Here is a 21202-nt window from a genome sequence, read left to right as displayed (position 1 = left end):
CTGGATGAGACGAATCCAGTTATGTAGTATACAATACTGATTAAAAACAAAATATTTTGATAGAATTACTTAGCTGGTGCAAACACGTTTATTTTAAGAGAAGATGCAACAGTAAAAATGAATGTCATTTTTCCAACATTGGCAGAAAATGTATTTTCACATTAAATTTAGAAAAAAGTTGAAGTTAGTTTTACACAGCTGTTTAAAGCACTTCTAGCATGTGCACACTCGGTGCTGATAATAAAAGTAGTTTATTAAAAGTAATTCCTCCACAGGTTGCCACAGGACCTGAAGTCTGGGATGCGTCACGGATCCAGTAACTTTGTGAATGAACTGGGTGGATTCCCAATCTGCTGATTGACGGACTCCAACCCAACCAAAGATCACCAGCTGAGTGTTCGTGATCCATTAGCTGCTGCTGATGCTTAGCAAACACATCTGACAAACATTCATTAGCAGCGAGGTGAAAGGGGGTTTGCTCATGCAGGACCTCTGACCCAGGGGAAAGCGGCATTCCTTCTACATCTCCAGCTCAGCTGCTATTGGCCGACACCAACAGCTAGAAGACGATAACGCTTGGTTTTGTCTGAAAAGAAAACAAAACTCAGCCTTCAGATACCCTATCTTCACTTTGTCATGTCTAGAACTAATTATTTGTAATGAAACCTGACCTTTTATTTCTTACTCACTTCTCCTGAATATGACTATTGCTTCCATGCATGTAGCTGCGTGAGAGTTTCATATGTTACGAGTTTAGTTTCCCGTGAGAAGTGGATGAAAACATCTGATTGGTTTTGCTCAAGATGCAGAATGCTAATGGAACCACCAGTAATTTTCAGAGACAGCACGCTCCTTAAGACATGTTTTGTGGTTGTGCATTCCTGGTCTAGCGATGCTGTTGGTGGTAAAGAAATGGGATGTCAGCATCTTCGGTGAGATTTTGCCCTGTTGACTGTCAGCAGCAGAGCTTTGACTGCTGGTTTGGAAGGCCTGTTTTCTAAAAAACAATTGGAGCTGGAGCAAATGTGTGCGCCAATGTCGACTGCTCGAATTCAACTGAAAATAAACTAAAGCCAATTAGAATCATCTGCTATTAATTCTGCCCACTCAACCAACTTCCATCTTTTTATCATTTCTTTCCAATTTTCAAGAAATTCAACATAACAGAAACTGTCTCACACAAACCATTCTTCCCAATATATGTCAGAATGGTATCGTACTGTGTAACAGAAACAACGGTTTACAGTTACATAATCTGATATATTAAATGCGTTCCCGTAGAATCTAAAACCTGAATGAAACAGAAGCATCACATTTATAGTTTACAAACTTGTAAGACAGAATAATTTATTGGAGCAGATACAAGGATTTGATCACAATCGTCAATGAATAAAAAGAGCCAATAAAAACATACTCTACACAGCATTTATAAGAATATAAGAAATATAGATTTACTCTTTAAAAACCATCCAAACAAACCCACATTGGTCCCAGTAAGAAGAATGAAAGGAGCTTAATAAAAGTGGTCACTAAGACATGTCAGGCACATTCAGAACGCTAGGATACAGTGGACTCGCCTAAAAACAATGACTTGATCTGATGCTCATTACGTACATACATACAAATCTTTTCATGAAAGACAAAGACGACTTTAAAAATACAAGACATATATACAAAGCAGTTTCCTTGTTTGGCAACTCTCAACGTCCTCTTATCAACCGCCATGTGAAATAAACAAGTTACAAAATTAGTATGTGACAAGAAACACGTGAGCTCATATTTATCCGGCTTTGTGTCCCAGTTTAAGTCTCTGAGCGGTCGAGATGTTTATGTCTTTATGATTATTATAGGGTAATGACGGTGCCATCCTCCTCCACCCCTCCCCTGGGCAGAGCCAGACTGTGCCGCTGCTCTGTTTTCAGTGAGCTGAGGATTTTGTGCAGGCTGCCGTTGCTGTGGCGAAGGGCTGAGTTGCTGCTGTGGTGCGGAGGCTGTAGGTGCTGCTGGCCGAACTGGGACTGTTGCTGTGGGCTGTGCTGCAGTTTCAGGTCTCTTTGAAGCTGGTAGCTGAGGTTGCTATGTTGGTGGGACCCGCCGTTGAGGCTCGGCTGGGAGTGGAAGGAGGTGGTGGAGATCACGGACAGGGGGCGGGTCGGAGGGCTGGGAGGCACTGGCGGGCCGGAGGCGCCCGTGGACATCAGCGTGCGGGACACACTGGACGCCAGAGACGCATTGGACCTTTGAGACGGCCGCTTCAGACTGCTCTCAATGACGATATCGCCGTCTTCGTCGCTCTCCAGGTCGTCTTGGTATCCGTGCGCTCCGGAGCTCATCACCCCCGCTGACCCCACGGCGGGTAAGCTCGGGTACCCCGTCGACCCACTGCTGTCGGACGACTGACCGGAGCTGCCGGAGATTCTGCTGCTGCGAACTACGTTGTTGCGCTGGTTCACCGGCTTCACCGTCACAATCAAGTTGTGGCTGTTGGCGATCATCATATCCGTCACCTGATCCAAAGACTTGCCGCTCACTTCGATGCCGTTCACTTCCAGGACCTCGTCGTTGACTGCCAGCAGCCCGGTGCTCTCCGCCAGCCCCCCGGGCACCAGGCGCGATATGAAGATGCCGGGGACCTTCTCCAGCCCGTGCGGCGTCACCCGTACGCTGGTTCCGTCCCGGATGTAAAAGCCCAGGGGCTTGTCTGACCCGTGGCGATACAATCGGACCCGGCGATGGGACTCGGGAAGGATGTCCACGTCGATGATGGAGGAGACGGGACGGAAGTCCTGGGGCATGCCGATGCGGATGTGTGGCCGTTTGCGGTTGATGTCGTTGTTGCGCAGCGCCACCACCGGCTTCTTCTTACGAGTCAGTGTGTTTGTGCCAAAGTTAGCGTAGTCGACCTCTTCTGCAAAGAAACAGAAAAAGCGGGAGTTAAATATCTACCTCAGACTTTTCATGTCTCCCTATCATCCACGGTAAAGGGGGCACACAGAGCAGGACAGGACTGCAGTAAGATTGGATCAAACAAACTGACCGGAGAAAAACCTAGAACACTCCAGCCTTCGCCTGGACTGTTAAATCAAACCACCTGCCTCACCAGCTCAACAACCTTTGTTCAAACTATGCACAGATGTGCTTAAAAGAATTTTCCACATGTTGCATTAACACGGTCCTTATTACAGCAGATACAAAAGAGGCCTAAACACTTACGTTCTATGTATGAACACTGACACGTGACCATGTCAACAGTATTTACTCACTGTTACTGATACTGTGTGTGTGTGTGTGTGTGTGTGTGTGTGTGTGTGTGTGTGTGTGTGTGTGTGTGTTAGGATATAATGCTGAGGGTGCAGAGCATTCCTGCTTGTGCTGACAGAGGTGACACACCCTTCTGCTACCAAGCAGCAGCTGTGGAGTTTCCCAATGTGAATTTTTGCCCTCGGATAAAGCAGCACCAGTAGAGAACCAGTAAACGACGTTCAAACGCGAGAGATGAATTCGCACGAGAGACAAATCAGATAAGCAGTGGAAAACATGGAGGAGCAGATCACTAGACAGACCCCTTTAGAACAACACAGCTGCTGCCCCCTTAGCTAAAATACAGGAAGTGCTGAGACGCAACAAGACTGGAAACAAGAATATATATGTGCAAGTGTGTAGCTGTCCACACAAACAACAAAAAAAACCCAACAGCCTCTAATCTTTCCTTCTCAGTCAGACAGGAAATCTGGACACAGCGAAACGTGATATGACAGGAAGTGAGGGTCCCCAGGCAGGAGCATCGCCTCCTGTAACTCCATGGCAACGAGGATGAGTCATCGTGCCCCTACTGTTTGGGCCACCTGCTTCATGAGGCGTGTGTGCGCGCGCGCGTCTACGGGTGAGCGCACTGCAACTTTTGGCCTCGTCTTCAAAGTCCACTGAGAAAGCACAGCGCCGAGCGTCTGCGACGGGCCAGCTGGACGGTCTCGCCTCCTGCCTCAGAGGCGCGTGGACGTCTGCCATACGACTCCCCGTGAAGTGCAGACTCATCACTAATAGCCCCGTCTGCTTCCATCACCTCCTCGCCTGACTGTTAAGTAAGCAGCGCTGCGTATTATTACAGCTTTAGAACAGTGTGTCTGAGGGAAAAGGGTGGATTTGGGTGTTTGGCCCGTGCTCTGGTGCAGCGTGGCGTCGGCGGCGACACCAACGCACAGCAGAGGCTGGCGTGTCCCCTCCAACCTGTACGCATGGCAGCTCGTAGCTTTCTACGCATGTCGTGGCAGAAGCCCATTTGATTGAATCCAGACAGGGCTGGAATTTCTGCCACAAGTGCAAGTCTGCCTGATGGGAACCATATTGGAGCAGAGTCTCATTACAGGTCTACAGTGCACCACCCTCCTCCTCACACACCATCACCTCGGTGTGAAACCAGCGCCACACCACATCACCATTGTACTTAGTGGGAATAACCACCTCTCAGTCACAAATCCTGTGTGTACAACTATAATTATATTTTCTGGGTGTAATGTGTCACAGCTGCTCGGCAAAATCCTATAAGAGCAGCTTGTTGAGGTAATTTGTCTAAAGAAAGCTACAAACGCAGAAACACGGGGTGTGTTTGATACGTCAGACCTGCAGAGCTTTGCTCAGCTGAGGAAGGGTTAACTACGGATTTGAGACACTTAGTGCTGATTGCACCGATCACTGTTCACCTCTCAGAGTCCATGTGCTGATGTTGCCTGCGTGGCGTTTGTACAATGATAATTAGCAAGATTATTAGGAGAATAAATAGATAAAGATAGTGACGCCACAGTAGTTTGTGGAGGAATGCGACCGAATGCCAAGAAAGTGTTCCAGATGGCACTGAAGCAGCGAATCAAAATAAGCTCGGGAAGAAGTTTTAACACTCGTTTTTCCCAGCTTCTCGAATGTGAGCGTTCGCTGCTTTTCTTTGGCTTTAACGGATGTAACCGAATATATTTTAGTTTAAGGCTGGTTAGTAGAGAAAACAAGCACGAGGAGGATGTTGCTGGGGCCTCTGGGAAATCATGAGTACGGCTGAAGGGACATTCACCTAGAAAGACAAAGCCCTGGACCGCCGTGGATTTTAGCACCGAGAGGTGAAAACGACCCCCTCCCAGAACCGGACTGTGGCGGCAGAAACGCGTCTGCTGAGGTCCGTCCCACTGCGCTGCTTTAGGAAACAACACCCCAGGCCTGATGACTGGCTTTCGGCGTTACACATTAGCATCTCAGCTACTGAGGAGTACTGAAAAAAAACCCTGCATTGTGGAAATTGTTTGCATGTTTTGATGGCAAGATTGCATGAGCCTCTGTTAAGGCTTTAACTGAGTGTAGTCAGGCTAGAATTATCCAAGAAAAAAACCCCACTGTATTCATTCAAATTACAGTTGAAAAAAAGCTTTCCAACCAATCAGATGTAATAATGGTCAGCGATTACTTCAAAGTAAGAATAAAGCACCTCACTCAGGCCTGCCAAGTCTCACACACACACACACACACACACACACACACACACACACACACACACACACACACACACACACACACACACACACACACACACACACACACACACACACACACACACACACACACACACACACACACACACACACACACACACACGTTCCACTCAATCACACAAAGGCTTTCGTAACAACTCCCGACAAATCTAATCCGTACTAAACTAAGGCATGATGGGTAGGCCGACGTGATCAAAGACTGTCTGGTGACTGCCAGGCCTCCGCGCACTCAAAAACAAAGCCTATTAGAACTTCACTTAGCCGCTACTCAATATTTCCAGGGAACGTAACAAGTTCATTCACAAGTAGAATGTGAGCGCTCTCATGCAATTTAGTATCATCAGTAACGTAATAACACGAGTGTGTTTTCCCCAGGAATACTTGAGCCGAACCACCTAACGTGGCCCCAAGACCACAACGTGAGCAAGATCACAGCGAGGAGGTCAGAGGTTGAAAGACGGCTTCAGGGGGATTCCTACACGTCGCTCTTTGTGTGGTGGCGTACGTGTGAGTCGCTGAGTGAGTGTCTGTGTGACACTCGAGGAATGTGGGGGTAGGTGTAGACGGAGATATCTCCAAACAGGTTGGAGGCCTGCTTAACTTCTTAAGACAGACATGGGCGGCTTTGCACCAAAGCAACAGGCTATTTCCAGCCTTGTGTGACCCATCGCTGCTAGAAACGCCTTCGCAGCCACAGGGAGACCTTACATGAAAAGTAAAAAGCTAACAATTAGAAAAGGTAGGAAACAGGACATGCAAAGGTGTGGAGGAACAAAACATCAACCCTTCTTGTTTGCTACTGAATTCCCCTCCACTTGAAACCCACATCTAATAAACCCCAGCTATGAAAAAAGGCCTTTGAAAGTCCTGCCGCTTTCACCACCTCCCATAAAAAGACAGGAATCCAAGGAGTTTTCTGATCAACTATTAGGGCCTTGCACACTTGTTCCTGGCAGATCTTCTGACACTTACAGAGTCCACACATCAGTAAACACAGAATGGAAAGACGACAAAATGGACCCGAACCGTTTCGCTTGCTACAGCACTGTGATATTTATCAACGGAGACTTGTAAAGTGCACATGAGTCACTGTGTATATGAAAAGCTGGGCAGTCACTAACAAACACCGATATTAGCTCCTGGATTTAACTAAATGAATATGTAAAAGCCACATTGTGAACATAGCTGGGATGCTTTCAGGTCCCCCAGTGGCACTGTAATCACAGCACAGAGGTGCATACCAGTCGTGGTTGAAGGTGTTTGGCGTCTGCTGCGTGTGTGACACTGTGTGAAAAATGCTGGCCTACCTGTGCTGGCAGGAAACCTGCGCTGAACATCATGAAGAAAGAATTGGAAAAATGTTGGTTTTAAATGACTCAAGAGTCGCAAGTACAGAACGGCCAGGGGCTTTCCATGTATACACAAATGCAAAGCGCTAAGCTGCTGAGGCAGCGGCAATAAAACCACGGAAAAGCTTTAAAATCACCTAGAACTGTGTCATTAATTATCATTCAGGGATGTTTCACTGGTTTTCATGAGGTTGATGTCTGATTTTCAAACTAAAGTACTAATGTTGGCGTGTGTGTGTGTGTGTGTGTGTGTGTGTGTGTGTGTGTGTGTGTGTGTGTGTGTGTGTGTGTGTGTGTGTGTGGAGCTTCAGGGTGGCCCCTCAGGGGTGTGACCGCTTGGTAATGATATTCTTACCCAGTGATAGGAGCTCAGACAAGCAGCTTAGCTGACACACAGTCCTTTCAGAGTAGGTCACAAGAGTCATAAATGCACAAAATCATGCAAATAGTCAATGAGATTGTTGGGGATTATATTTTGGCCTTATAATAATAACACAAGGTATTTCTGCAGACAAGTTCTGAGAGGTGCATAGATTTGACAGTAGAAGTTATTCTGCAGTGCAAGTATATAATGTATAGCAACCTACATGATCACTTCCACTGTTGATGTGTCTACTACAGTCCATCTATGCAAGTGACATTCCTGCACCCCAACAACCCTGCCCCCACGGCGGTCTTCAGCCTAGCGTGACAAAGTGCTTAGTGACAGGACAGACCATAATCACGAGGGAGAGGGGGAGACGAGGCACAGTCAGAGAACACTGGAGAGTGCAGGACCCCGCTGCCTTTTGCATTAGGTCACTGGATGCTGTGGCAGTGGGCTTCATCACACACACACACACACACACACACACACACACACACACACACACACACACACACACACACACACACACACACACACACACACACACACACACACACACACACACACACACACACACACACACACACACACACACACACACACACACACACACACACACACACACACACACACACGTTACTTCAGCCAAGTTTGAATCTTAATAGACACATGCATGCAGAGGTGTAAGGAGACATCTACTAGAAGCCTGTCTGTGTGTTCCCACCGCCTCCAAGGCGTCCAGCTAACACTAACATGGAAAAAGAATCCAGGCAGAATAAAGATGAACTTTTTTTTTTTTTTCCAAACACGCAAACATATTTCACATTCTTGCAGGGGTGGTTGAGGCAGGGCCCGGGTGGAAATTTGGAGCGGTTCGCTAAAACGTATGTGGTTCTAATCGACAGCTGCTCCGAAGGCCTGAGTGGGAACTTACTGGAAGTTTTCTGTGATCTCGTGCGTGCTGCGTCATGCTAGGTGCGAGGGAGAAAAAAAAAAAAAAAAAAAAAAAAAACGCACACAAGCAGGGGTGAAACACAACTGCACTGCGCCACGTGTAGGTCCCCACACATGAAAATGGCGATTAAATTTTGTTAAGAACAAACGAGACGTAAGGAGGGAGATAATCTGATCAGTATTTTTTTAGCATATGTGTGTGTACATGGCAGCAGTGCCCCCCCTCACACATCTGGGACCAGTTAAATGGAGTCTGTACCACAGCTTGGTGTCTGTGGCGGGTGGGGAGAAAGTCACAGGTTGAAGACTCACTGCAGGTAATAGCCACAGCCCCACACCATTAAAAACACCAGCCACGCACACACAGACGTTATTACCGGGGTTAGGAGCAAGTGAAGGCCAATATAAGGAGTGACCACAGGTACTTACAGAAGGAGATTAACCTGTGTTTGTGTGTGGGAGGCTGACATAGAACAGAGGGTGGGAGGGTGAGAGATCAAAGGGGTGGAGGAGGAGGAGGGCGATGTCGTGATCCGATCCAAAAGGGCCAGTGGGGGTTCGACCTTCCTGCCTCCACCGCTGCCGCTTCTGGTTTTAATGCAGCCGCTGGTCACATGCACGTTTCCAACCAGGAGAACACATGTCACTGATTTCAACTGCAAGTCTCCACGGCCATGCGGCCCACCGGTAGCCAGGCTGCCTTCACTGCCTGCTGCCCATTAATAAATGTCAGTGGAACAGGGGAAAACCTGGATTCCACCTAAGAGAATAACTAAGGACTGCGGCTGCGAGAAAGACAGTTAAATAATGAGATAATTATTAAACGTCAGTAGGACATGAGGAAGTAGGACAGTGATTCATGACGAACAGGACTCACGAAGCATGACTAAACAATTAAAACGGAGCAAAACAACAGCAGCTGTTGTAAACCTGTCTCGGCCCGGTGGTGATGCTGCTGCTGCTGCGGAGGAGGAGGGTAAACTGAAACGGGTCCATACTGTACTGAACGCAATGAACCTTAGATTGAAGCTCTTTACTTCCTTAATCTCTGTCACCTTAAAGCAGCTCGCGCTGATGGGAACCAGAGTCCCCTTTAATCTAGCCTTTATCAGCCGCAGGTGACGGACAACAAACAGGCAGGCAGGATTACGGCCCGTCTGCCTCACACGGGTCAAGAAGCCCTGCGGGATGCGACTGTCACAGGCAGGTGAGGAAACGAGACCATCAAACAGACAGACAAAAACAGAGCAAAAAGGAGGAGGAGGAATTTCCTTCTGTAAACAGGTGAAACGTGTACGAACCCGTCTGTGAGAGAGACGCCGTCGCACCGAGAGGCTTTTCCATCAACCCACAGGAAGTGAAGCTTTGCTGTGGAGCCGATCGTCTCATTCGCACTGTGGGCAAGAAAAATAATTCGACTCGACTCCCAACCGGCCGGAGAAAACGTTATCTCCCCGGCTGGATGAGATCACGGCTTATTCTTCATCCAGGCAGACAAATAAACAGCCTTGCACACAGAGAGAGCCCGAGGGGCTCCAGCGCGTCTTGTTGAGTCTCGCCTTATTGAAGCCTGTGAGGAGTTTGTGCTGGCGCGGACCGGTCCGGCTCACCTCTGCTCCCCCAGCGCGGGTCAGTGCAAAGCCCCCAGGTGAGGACCCTCCCCCGCCCCACAGGTGTGATGGGGTAAAGCCTCTGCGAGCCTGGACAGGCTGCACACCCATCCTTCCATCAACCTGACCCCCCCCCCCATCTCTCAACCACACACCAGAACGGTGCACTTCCTGTATGTGGTGACACATCCGTGCTTCTTCCTGCTCCACTGACTCCATGTGGGATTTACTGCAGTAGCCGAAGCGCTGCTCTCTCGCCCCTTTCTCTCTCTCTCTCGCTCGCGCACAGACACACTGTCAGAGCTATTCGAGAGCATTTCCACATGAGCTGTCAGTGTCCATTGTTTTCAGCGAGTCTCTGGGCCACAATTCATGTGAGGACAACAGTCAGGGCTCATTCCTCCCCCCTCCATTCTTTTCCTTCCTTTCCCATCCTGGACTGCTGACTTGGCCTGATTCAACCACCAACTTGTGGCCCACATGTTTGGAGAAGGGGGCGGGAGGATGGGTGCATGAAGGGGCAGTGTCTTCTCACGGTGGAGAGTGTGTATGTGTGTTAGTGCCAGACATCTGTGAGTCCGTTGAAGCAGAAGATTGTGCATTTTATCAAACAGAGATTCGTTGAGTGTAATTAATAACTGGTTACATGCTTTGCAACTGACTCAAGGCCAGATGCTGTGGTGATATATGACTGTGCCTCCAAACCTTCAACCCTCCACACATGACACATTAAGAGTCACTGATATTGCACGTTATCCATCAAAAGAAGCATATTGCGAGATCTAGTACGGCACCAGCACAGGCTGTTGGTTTGGAAGCGCACAGCTGGAGTCTGGGGTGAGTGGAGACAACCAATGGTACAAACCTCTGGCTCCATCGTGGCCAATCAAAGTCCTCCAGTGTCTGAACAATTGGCAGGCTGGTGAGGGGGACAGCTTGTCTTATTGTTTTAGCCTCATGACCTATATATGCTCTGGAAGCCTGTAGCTGGGTGTAAATGCACACGCATAACATAGGCCGTTTGAGTGAGTGACACTTAAAGGCACCACTCTGCCCTGTTACTGAATATGAGCGCATGCTGTGCTTTGTGACTGTTAGCTCTAAATATAGACAGCCTGAGGTTCCACCATTTAAAAAGAATGAAACGCATGCTACACATACAGGTCAAAGGGACCAAAGGCTGAGTGTAATATACTTGTACACAAGCCTGAACAGCCATGTTTGCACAGGCTTTCTGCTTGGTATTTGCTTCAGGGGGAGTGAACTTTGACTCTGCATATTAGAATAGAAAAAAAACAACAACATAGACTTCACATGTGATGAGTTTGAGTACATCTAAATAGATTCTTAATGCACCAACAGCGTGAACACACAGATATGTACCACAAGATCCTAACTTATAGATTGGCCTGTTTTAGTGAAGGCTTTTAAAGCAGCAGCCAGGAAACAGGTGAGCTACTGTGAAGTGAGTGTACAGCCGGCCTCCAGAGTGGCTGAGGAGCCAAGTCAGTCCCTCCTTTGTAATTATGGACTCCTGAAATAACCCTCAGCTGAGGCAACGCTGGGCTGATGTAGCTAGCACATCTCATGGTTCAACTCGCTGGTGCCAAAAACCTGCTTTTAGCCTCAGAGGCCAAAAAGTAAGGATGAAGAAGCCTTAAGCACTTTCTCTGGATGTTTTGAAAAAGGCATCTGCACAGTTTGAGGCGCCAACGCACCGTCCAGAAATCCGCAGTCGCGTTCAGGACATTTGCATGTGTGAGTGAATGTTTTTCATGGCGGAGCATGCCTGGCCTTGTTCTTCGGCAGAGCTGTAATTAAGGAGGAACTGTCTCGCAGCGAGCCGTCTCTGCGCAAACCCGCGACTCCTCCCTCCAAAAACCCACCAACACCCACCCAGCGTCTATATTCCCTCTAACCCAAACCATCACCCTGTCCCCGCACTTCGCCCGTGGCTTCGTTCTAAACTTGTCCCGGGAGTTTTCCACTTCATTGCACATTTTGACCATTTTCAGGTTTGTCTTCGGTTACACATCACAAACCTATAGTAGTGTAGTGCAGGAAATGTTGACTAAGCAGGTGGAATCACTGCTTTCTAGACCACTCGGCTTCATGACATCGGACATTTAGTGGCTTAAAGCAGAACCGTACTTCTATTTACAGAACTTTGCTCCTAGTTATTGGTGAGATATGAAGCTAGGTAGCTGAAGAAAACCATTGTTCTTACGATCAAAATACACAGTTTCTTGTCACACAATCTCATTCCAGAACCAACAAATACACAAAGTGGGGGCAAAAAAAAAAGTATTCCAAGCCAGTTTTCCCGTCTTTTAAGGTCAATCTGAGGAGTGGCTGTGGCGGCAGCTTAGGAAGTTGTTTGTTTGTCCCAGAAGGACCAGCTACACTCATTACATCCATCACAACCTCCAGAGTCTGACTCTCTGGGCTCATGAGGATGCACGGTGAAGTCCACTTCAGTCAGAGCGGTCAGAAACACGACGCGTGAGCAGCTGTGTTTTGGGAAAACATAAAATCAGCAGCTTTGCAGAAGAAGAAGGACCCAAAACAAAAAGCCAACTACTAACACCATGTTTATTTAGAATGGGAAGAAGAATAAATCCACAAAGGGCTCGCCGTAGTGACAAACAGAGGACTGGAAGAGGCCCTGACACAGACACTCCTGTCCCACAATGTCTGGAAACTTCATTGTGGGGGAGCGGAGGCACAGTTCAAAGAGGGGTCGTAAACCAAAATGAAAGCAGGGACTTAGGAAACACAAACACCAATATAATTTTGCTAAACACAACAGGCCTTACAAGTTTTAATTAACACAGGACCCCCCCCCACACACACACACACACAAAGAGGAGCAGCGCCCCATCGACATGGCTGCAGCCGCTCTGTCCTGCTCCTGGCAGGCACCAGGCATCTTCATCACACTTTAACTATGGCTGGCTTTGTCTGAAGACACACTGAAAAGGCCACACACAGGGTTTATTGGGAAGCCCACACACCCACACATACACACACACACCCTAGGGTGCTTTACAGTATGGAAACCTTTCCTAGTACAGAACGGGATTTATTTAGTAGCCATTGAATTGTATCATCAACCCTACTAGCACGAGAATCCCCTCTTCCACACAAACGTCAGATTTCTGCAGACTCGATCTGCAACAAGAGACCAGCCAGACCACAGGATGGAGGTGGACTCCACCTGCCCAGTCCTCCCTGTCTGTCGGCCTCACTGGCAGACAGACTCCCCACTGTCTGCCGTGGCTTTCTCCGCTTTGCCCTTGACAAGTGAGTCATGGCTTAGCTGCAATGTGAAAAAGGATGAGATTGGCTTAAGCAGCGTTCTTGCACATCGACCAGGATGATCAGACGGATCAGCTACACCCTTGCGTTGGCAGCCACAGACACTTTAACCACTGTGCTCCGGAAAAAAAAAAAAAAAAAAAAAAAAAAAAAAGAGTAACACACAGAAGGAATGATGCCAACGAAGAAAACAAAAGCAAACGAGAGGATGAAAAGCCAGAGATGGGCTTTTATAGACAGCTTCATAGTGAAGCCTTCTACTAAACCAGCTCCTTCACTGCCTCAGGCTCAGGCCGCTCTCTCGCAGCAAACACAAAAGCAGTGAAAGTCCTTCCCACATTCTACAAATAGCCACGAAAGCAAAGTAAGGTATAGCATCGAGGCGGTGCCTTTACGTGACCAAAATAGATCGGCTGGTATGAGGAAAAGGCAGCTTTCTGCGCAATGTGCTGCGTGATTCTATGACTGGAATGTAAGTTATTAATCCACCAAACAGGATCCGAAACGCCAAGGCAGAACAGAAAGACATTCAGAATCTCCCGTAGAGCCAAAACAATCCAGTGTCCAGGACTAAATCAGCTTTGTGAGGTTTGGCTGGGATGACGAGCCGGAGCTAATTACCGAAGAGGCTCCTCTTCCTCTCTACACAGATCAAATACTGCGAGGGTCCCGCTTTGACCTGCAGCTAACCAGACTGAGCCCCGGCATGCCGACACGTCGCCTGCACGCACAAACACACACTGGGGCACTTCGCTGTGTTCCCAGAAGCCCTTTGGCCGTGGTGAGAGCGGCCAGATGTGGCAGGATCCCTGCAGCTGGCCACTCCAGCACACAACAACAGCGACTGCGGCTTTAAAACTGCCCATAGCTGCTATGTGATACTGTTCATTCAACCCTGTCATGTAAAACACATACAGTACCGTACACTGGACCTCGGACCTTGAACTGAACCTCTGATCCGTTATTCAAACTTTTCGCCCGCAGCCAAACATGCGTCTCCTCTCTTTGTTGAAAGTTTAGTCTGTGCACAGGCCACTGGCACTGTCTGCAACAACAACTCCCCCAGAACCAGAACAGAGCCGTGTTCTACAAGTTCTACAAACATTACGACCTCAAGGTCATATTCAGGTACATAAACGTGGGTGGATGTATTTGGCTTCCAGAACCTGGTTAAATGCATATATCAGTGAACCCAGAGGTCCACGAGGGCAGTGCTCCTACACCCTAATTTTCATTTCTGCACAAGACAAGACTTGGACTATGAAGTAGTACTCAACTAACGCAGTAGTTTCCATAGATAAAAGCATCATAAACCCCATGACACCATGTCATACTACTAGGTGGCATTTACATTTAGTAGGAAGCCAACAGCTCCGGGTAAAAGGTCTTGCAGTCTCGTCCTTACAGGCCAGCGCTGTACCCACAGGTCCATTTGAGCCTGGTGGAGCATCCATCATCAACCGGCAACACTTGACCGAGCCGCAACCGTCTCACTGGACCAGACAAGGAGCCGAGCTCCGAACGCAGAGCCGCTCCATTCCCTCCTCTCTCAGCACACATCTCTGGACACGTCCCGTTTAGACCATCGCTTGCTCGCCCCCTCCCCCGTCTTATTGTGTGCACAAGATGCGTGGAAGAGTCCTAGTACAAAACTTTCCTGTGAAGCGACTACCCCCCTTCACTCAGCCCAAACTCATTTGTCACCATAGGTTCAGTCATTACCGGCTTTCGTAAATCTTAAAATAATACAGAAGAGGCCGCAGAATTAATGTAACATCTAACTGAAAGGGAAGGAGAAAGAAAGGGACGGCTCTCCATATTTATAATCTGCTGTGTGGTTGTTTCCCCCTTCTCGGCACGTTTACAACGTGTAAAGGCACAAAGTAAATGTTACCACACCAAACGGAGGGCGTGGAGGGATTTAAAACAGGTGGAAGGGATCAAGCAGTTTAAGACAAAATCTTACCTTCAACAGAGTTAGTGACATGAACGACACACACACACACACACACACACACACACACACACACACACACACACACACACACACACACACACACACACACACACACACACACACACACACACACACACACACACACACACACACACACACACACACACACACACACACACACACACACACACACACACACACACACACACACACACACACACACACACACACACACACACACACACACACACACACACACACACACACACACACACACACACACACACAGCCCTTATTTTAATGCAACTGATCCAGAGATGACCTAAAATCACTGCGCTGCCAGAGGTCGAGCGGTTTCTGCGATTTGTCGGGACCAAGAACAAACACGGCCTGAGCCTCCATTCAGTCGCTAAAGGTCACAATTAGTTGCCATCTTTCCTCACTGGGATTAACAGGTATCACCCGCGTGCCGCAGCAGGCTTGGCAGTAAACAGCGGGGGGGGGGGGGGGGGGGGGGTTGAGGAGATAAAGGAGAGACGGAGGATATTGTTACAGGCATAATGGAGAATCTTGCGCTGCCACGTTTGTGTCTTCGGGGTGGAAAGGAACGTCGGTCGCACTCGGGCCTGAAGTGTTAGTGAGTCAGGTTTAGCTGAACACAACACTGCTCTTTGTGCACACCTTTGATGTGTCACTGGACCTAATTTCATTTCCTCCCCTCCAACGTTTTACTCCCCCTCGCTCACCTCCCATACCTGCGACTCAGCTTTACTTTGAAAACCACTATTGTACAAAGTATCCATTGTTGTGCATGTTTCACATTGTAGCAGGTTGTTTTTTCCCCACTTGAGAAACCTCTTTTTTCTTGTGTGTGTGTGGCTAAATGAAAGGCCAGTCCAGTTTGAGTTACACAGAATGTCCCTTTTGAGTGAGCTGAGTGAGTCACAGTGGCTTTAAACGCGAGTGAGGAACCCGTTATTATGTGCGCCGGCCGGCTGACTGGGACCGAGTGGAGACGCAGCCCGCTCACCGATGACCTGCTGGTACCGACCGACACGGTCGCTGTCACACAGTTTCCTCTGCATGCACCAGAGCAGCTCTTCAGGGACGTGAGCGCACACATAGACACACACGCCTCTTTGTCTAGCTGCTAACAAAAGCCTGCAGTGAGGCTTAGGATGCTTAGACAGCATCACCATCAGTAACAACAGAGCACATTCCCCTGCACCACGTCACCGCGTCAGTACCGAGTTTACACCACAACACTGAATGAGCCGCTTTCCTGAGGACAAGCATCACTCAGGGTTTTTCACGGGTCACGCCTGTATTTGGAGTTTTGACTGGCAGAAGGTGACAACGGGACAGACAGGAAAAGTGACAATGAACAAAAAAAGTAAATCAGAGAAACTCAAAAAAGAAATAAAAGCTTAGAAAGTTCTGAAAACGTATTATTTTTATTATTTTTGTTCAGTACAAGCAGTTAATAAACTGTGCTTGCAACATTTTTTTTTTTATTGTCTCATCAGCAAAATGAGCTCCTGACTCACAACAGATCAGTCTGCCGGGGCCTTTTAATATACAAACCAATTTTGTGTTCTGGCTATTTGTGATGAGAGAATTCGCCGCACGGCCGCCCGCTTTTGTATTTAAACCACCGGACGACAATTAAAACAATACCCCAGAGCGTACACGTTCATTACGCAGCCGCGCGGGGGACATTCCGGGAAGGATTGCGGGTATGAATAGATGCGAGCGGCCATAGATTCATTTGTATGCTCGCCGGCTGCTTTGGCAAGCAGTCAAGATGCACTCCAGAGTTGGGATCAATGAGAAGCCACGGAGGGAGAGACAAACGGAGGGAGGCCACTAAGGAGTCTCTTCTGGTGCAGGTCTTTTGTTTCCCAGTTATGTCTGGTATGCTGGGATACAGGCCTTGCTCAATGACCTGATTTCCATGCGTGTGCGTGTGTGTGTGTGTGTGCACATGCTCGTCTGCCTGCGAGCTCTTCCTCTGGGTAAGACGTGGGGCTCAGCCAGTCAGACTGAGGCCGAACCAGCCAATAAGAGGGCAGGAAACGCACAGAGAGCCTGGCATGAGGTAAACAAAAGGGCCTCAGGGTTCCCATCGCAGGAAGAAAGGTAACTGGATATGGAGATATTGTGTCGAGAGACTTGATTTGACTCAGCACAATAATTACGGCCCAAGATGCAGTTGAAGCAGCCAACGTACCAGTCGCACCGTGTCTGAAAACCAACAGCCGACCCACCTTGTCTCTGGATGAAGATCCGGAGCAGCGGGTGCGCCGTCGACACCGCCTTGCAGAAGTTGTCGTCGTTGTTGATCGGCAGCAGGTCGCCGTGGACGTCGGCGTAGCCGATCATCACCTCCATGTTGGCGATGCGGTGGACGTGCAGGATGAGCTTGTAGAACTCCTCGAATTTGCCGGGCTTGACCCGGTTCACGGAGAACCGGCGGAACTCTGCCCCATACTGGGAAAAAAAAAAAGGGAGAAGAAGAAGAAATGAGCTTAGAGAGACAGCAAACAGGAAGACCTCCTCCACTTATCTCAGCCACATGTAAAACTATACGGTGGAGGTGGAAGTCCAGCAGCCGCCTTCACAGCTGTGTCGTGACCTTTGGGCACAGGGGAAGTCACTAAAGAATAAAAAACTAAAACTGCAACAGCACAGATGATGTAAAGATACTTTACAAACACAACAGAGGAAGCGCTTGACATTTATTTAATAAAGGGCACCTTCATAAAACAGTTTAATGTTTAGGACCAGCTGCCTGCAGCCTCACGCTCTGCTCCCATTACATTCAAATCCCCCGTTCTCCTCATGAGTGTGATCAGTTTGGCCGCGGTCGACAAACTAAACTGAGAACAAAGGGAAACTTGGCTTCTGAACACTTCACATCTCGCTGCATCACTGCGAAAACCTGTGTAATTTGTTTTGACAACAGGCGCGGGGGGTTCTGCTCAATGTAGATGAGTCAGAACATCCACCTCCCGCCCACCAGCAACACACCAGAACACAGGCTTGAACAATCGGGCTCCGGCTTTTCCCGGACGGGTCACGGAGGCCTCCGATGAGAGCGCGGCCAGGGGTCACGGCGGGGTCAACGCGCGACTCGCACCATCGCGAGTGTGGATGAACGCGAACACTTGAAACACGGCAGCGCTTTGTAAACAGAGGGGGAGGTTTCGCCGCGATTGTCGAGGAGGTGATCCGAGGGAGGAGAGGGAGGACGAGGGAAAACTGCTGACAGCGGGGAGGGAGGGAGGGGGAGAGAGAGAGAGAGAGAGAGAGGATACTGGAAGCGGAGGACACGACGAACAGTCTGTAATTAGAAGATGACATGACTTCAGGAGAGGGGGGGGGCGCTGGGTGGTGGTGGTGGTGGTGGGGGGGGGCACTTCGCTGCCAGATTCACTGCAGGAAATGGAGGCAACCTGCAATTACCAAGCGCGACACCCGGCTTGTGCGGCAGCTCGTGAAACTCAACCCACGACCAGAGACGGCGAGAAGTCGACAGACGGGTTCGTCTTTGCTCAGGAGCGGCGCAAAGTGAAACCCGGGCATGAATTAAGTGTGATGAATCCTGCAAGGCTGTTACACGTAACCTATACAGTTACACAACCGTCCTATCAGCACGTTCCGCCTCCGCTCTGACGGTACGCGGCGACGGGCCTGAACTCCCGGTTTTCGCTGGCAGAACTTGGCCCGCGGCGCAGCGGCAGGTCTCAACACGGCGCTCGCGCGGAATCCGGCGCTGGCGTGACGTCACCTGCGCTCCCGTCAGGGCCGAGGGCCGCCGACGGGTCCGGACACGTCTGGAGACGCGCCGCGGAACACGGAGCGGCGCCGACTTCTGCCGCCGAACGCCGCGCTTGTCCCCGCGCGCGCGGCAGAAACGACTCGGCTGCGAAGAGTGAGAAAAATGCTGCTGAACTAAAAGCGTCTCTGGAGGAATCGGGCTCCAGGAAGTGAGGGGGCTCGGCGGACGCGACCCCCAACACGCCGGCACCGACTGTCTGAGCCCGTGATAAGAGCGCCTGACACACACCTCCAGCGTCGGCCTTGATAAGATTATCAACAGACACGAACCAACGAGAACCAGGCACAAAAACACACAAATGCCCCCTTTACACTTAAAGGACTGGAAGTTGCCACAGTTGCCAAATGTTGGTGTCAAAAAAATAAATACACAATAAATTGATCCACAACAGTTGTGTTTCCTTATCGGGGAATTGTTACGCATCACACCAGCAATGTTTACGCCAGCCCAATTTCCTGAATTCAGGTGATACTGCTCATAAGAAGTGGAAAGGCAGTGACGTAGGGGACGTGTGTGACGTCGTGTGACGGTGAGTCGCCGGTACCGCGGTGACGCTGGCTCATCCGTCCCACCCGGACCCATCCTATGACAGGCACAACAAGTGACCCCATCACCACGTCACTGCCGGACGGACCCACGGACACGGGACCGGCCCACACTGGAAGTGAAGGTACTTCTGCTTGAATTAATCCACACTTTGTCATAAATTAACCCATCATCTGTGACTCATGAGCTCAGAATTCACACACACACACACACACACACACACACACACACACACACACACACACACACACACACACACACACACGATGGAAGCCATGAAGAGGCTGTGCTCCGTTTGCCCCCAGCTACTGTCACACAAACACACCTCATGGCTATTTAAACGTGTTTGATGAGGTTTGTTGAGAGTCATTCGGTGCATGTGTTAATCTCGGCCTAAATGAATATTCTCCATTACACCAAGGTGAAAAGTAGCAGATAAAAGTGCTGGCCTTCTTCTGCCTCAGTGCATTTGAGCAGCTGTAACTTAACGGAACCACCAGTAATCGGGCTTGAACCAAAGCACAACAGCAGCTGATGCATATAAACGTTACATCAGGTAAAACTTTACGCAGCGAAGTGGGAGAGCGCCAATCAACGCAAGCCGATCACATCCAGGTCCAGAAAGTGGTGCGTTCACGTCCAGGTTTTGGGCAGATACGGTGAATGGTGGAGCGGAGCGTGGCTGGCGGACAGCTCGCTGCGGCACCGCCATGTGATGCGAACCCCTCGACTTTCTCACCAAAAGTGCGCGTTCGCGGCACACGGAGCTCACACTCACCTTGCTCTTCACCTCCACCGCGTTACACTCCGCGTTCCGCAGCGGCTGCGACTTGTTGAAGCTCCTGTTCATGTTCGTGGCTGCAGTTTAAAAAAAACACAAACCAAAAAAAAAAAAAAAAAAAAGTTGAGCCCGCTGGAAGAGGGGCTCGGCTCCGCTCCGGGTTCGGTAGAAAGCCCTTTCGGCGAGTTCGGGTTCGGCTCGGTTTGGTCTCGGGCTCCCGTGGGTCCGCTTTGACGAGCTCGGTCCGACGTGAAGAGGAAACTGACGGAGAACGACTCGCCGCCTTCATTCGGGACTGCGAGTCAAGTTTTCAAATGACATCAGCTCTCTTTAAAAAAAATGGGATCCCGCGAGAGCTTCGCGGCCTGCTCGGAATCTCCAGCTTCACCGGGCAGGATCACGCTGCATCTAATTATTGTTTGATTGCGTCCTTAATTAGTGATACACGACTTTTATCAAATCACAGCACACATTAAAAGAATAAATATACAACAAAACATTTTAACTTAATGTACTTAACTACTGGCTAAATGGATTTACACAACTTTACTCCAGCCGGCATCTCACAAACAAATCACGATTCTGTAAACGCTGAGCACCCATAAATAAACCTAGAATCCTAAAGCCACACCTAAAAAAAGATAATAACTAGGAGATTAACTTCATCGTCCTATTTATCTAGTCGTTCATGACAATTTCCTTTTCCTGCCCCACTTATATCAAAACAAATGCTCATTTTAAAGCCGCAGGGAGTTAATTAGAATGGAAGACTGCGTAAACTAGCGGCAACTTCAGCACAATTACAACAGAAATCTCATTTGCAGTGAATTTTAGTGGAGCATTAGAAAAAAAAACAATCTCCCGAAAGTCTGGTCATCATTCACTATATTTGTTAATTTACTGCCACCCACTGAATTTAACACAGACCAGGTGCGAACACATTAC

The 21202-nt window shown here is 49.0% G+C and overlaps 1 protein-coding gene across 1 annotated transcript; it reads right to left on the bottom strand.

Moving 5' to 3' along the window:
* Positions 1–1330: 1330 nt before the first annotated feature.
* Positions 1331–20789, bottom strand: pard6gb (par-6 family cell polarity regulator gamma b). The gene is made up of 3 exons (XM_029167355.3): positions 20255–20789; positions 17357–17579; positions 1331–2908 (listed from the first exon to the last, which is right to left on the bottom strand). The coding sequence occupies exons 1-3, from the start codon at positions 20324–20326 to the stop codon at positions 1845–1847; spliced, it is 1359 nt and encodes a 452-aa protein (XP_029023188.1). The 5' UTR covers positions 20327–20789; the 3' UTR covers positions 1331–1844.
* Between the last annotated feature and the right edge of the window lie 413 nt (positions 20790–21202).

The sequence above is a fragment of the Betta splendens genome, chromosome 11, assembly GCF_900634795.4.
Source record: "Betta splendens chromosome 11, fBetSpl5.4, whole genome shotgun sequence".
In the NCBI taxonomy this organism is placed as follows: domain Eukaryota; kingdom Metazoa; phylum Chordata; class Actinopteri; order Anabantiformes; family Osphronemidae; genus Betta; species Betta splendens.
The sequence above is the reverse complement of the archived record's forward strand: the minus strand, read 5'-3'. Positions and strand labels throughout refer to the sequence as shown.

Bases quoted from the DNA above. Each gene is read 5' to 3' on its own strand.
- pard6gb (XM_029167355.3), bottom strand. From the start codon at position 20,326: ATGAACAGGAGCTTCAACAAGTCGCAGCCGCTGCGGAACGCGGAGTGT. The intron at 17,580-20,254 runs GTGAGTGTGAGC...TTTTTTTCCCAG, and splicing joins CGGTGGAGGTGAAGAGCAAG to TATGGGGCAGAGTTCCGCCG. The intron at 2,909-17,356 runs GTGGGTCGGCTG...GTTTCTTTGCAG, and splicing joins GATCTTCATCCAGAGACAAG to AAGAGGTCGACTACGCTAAC.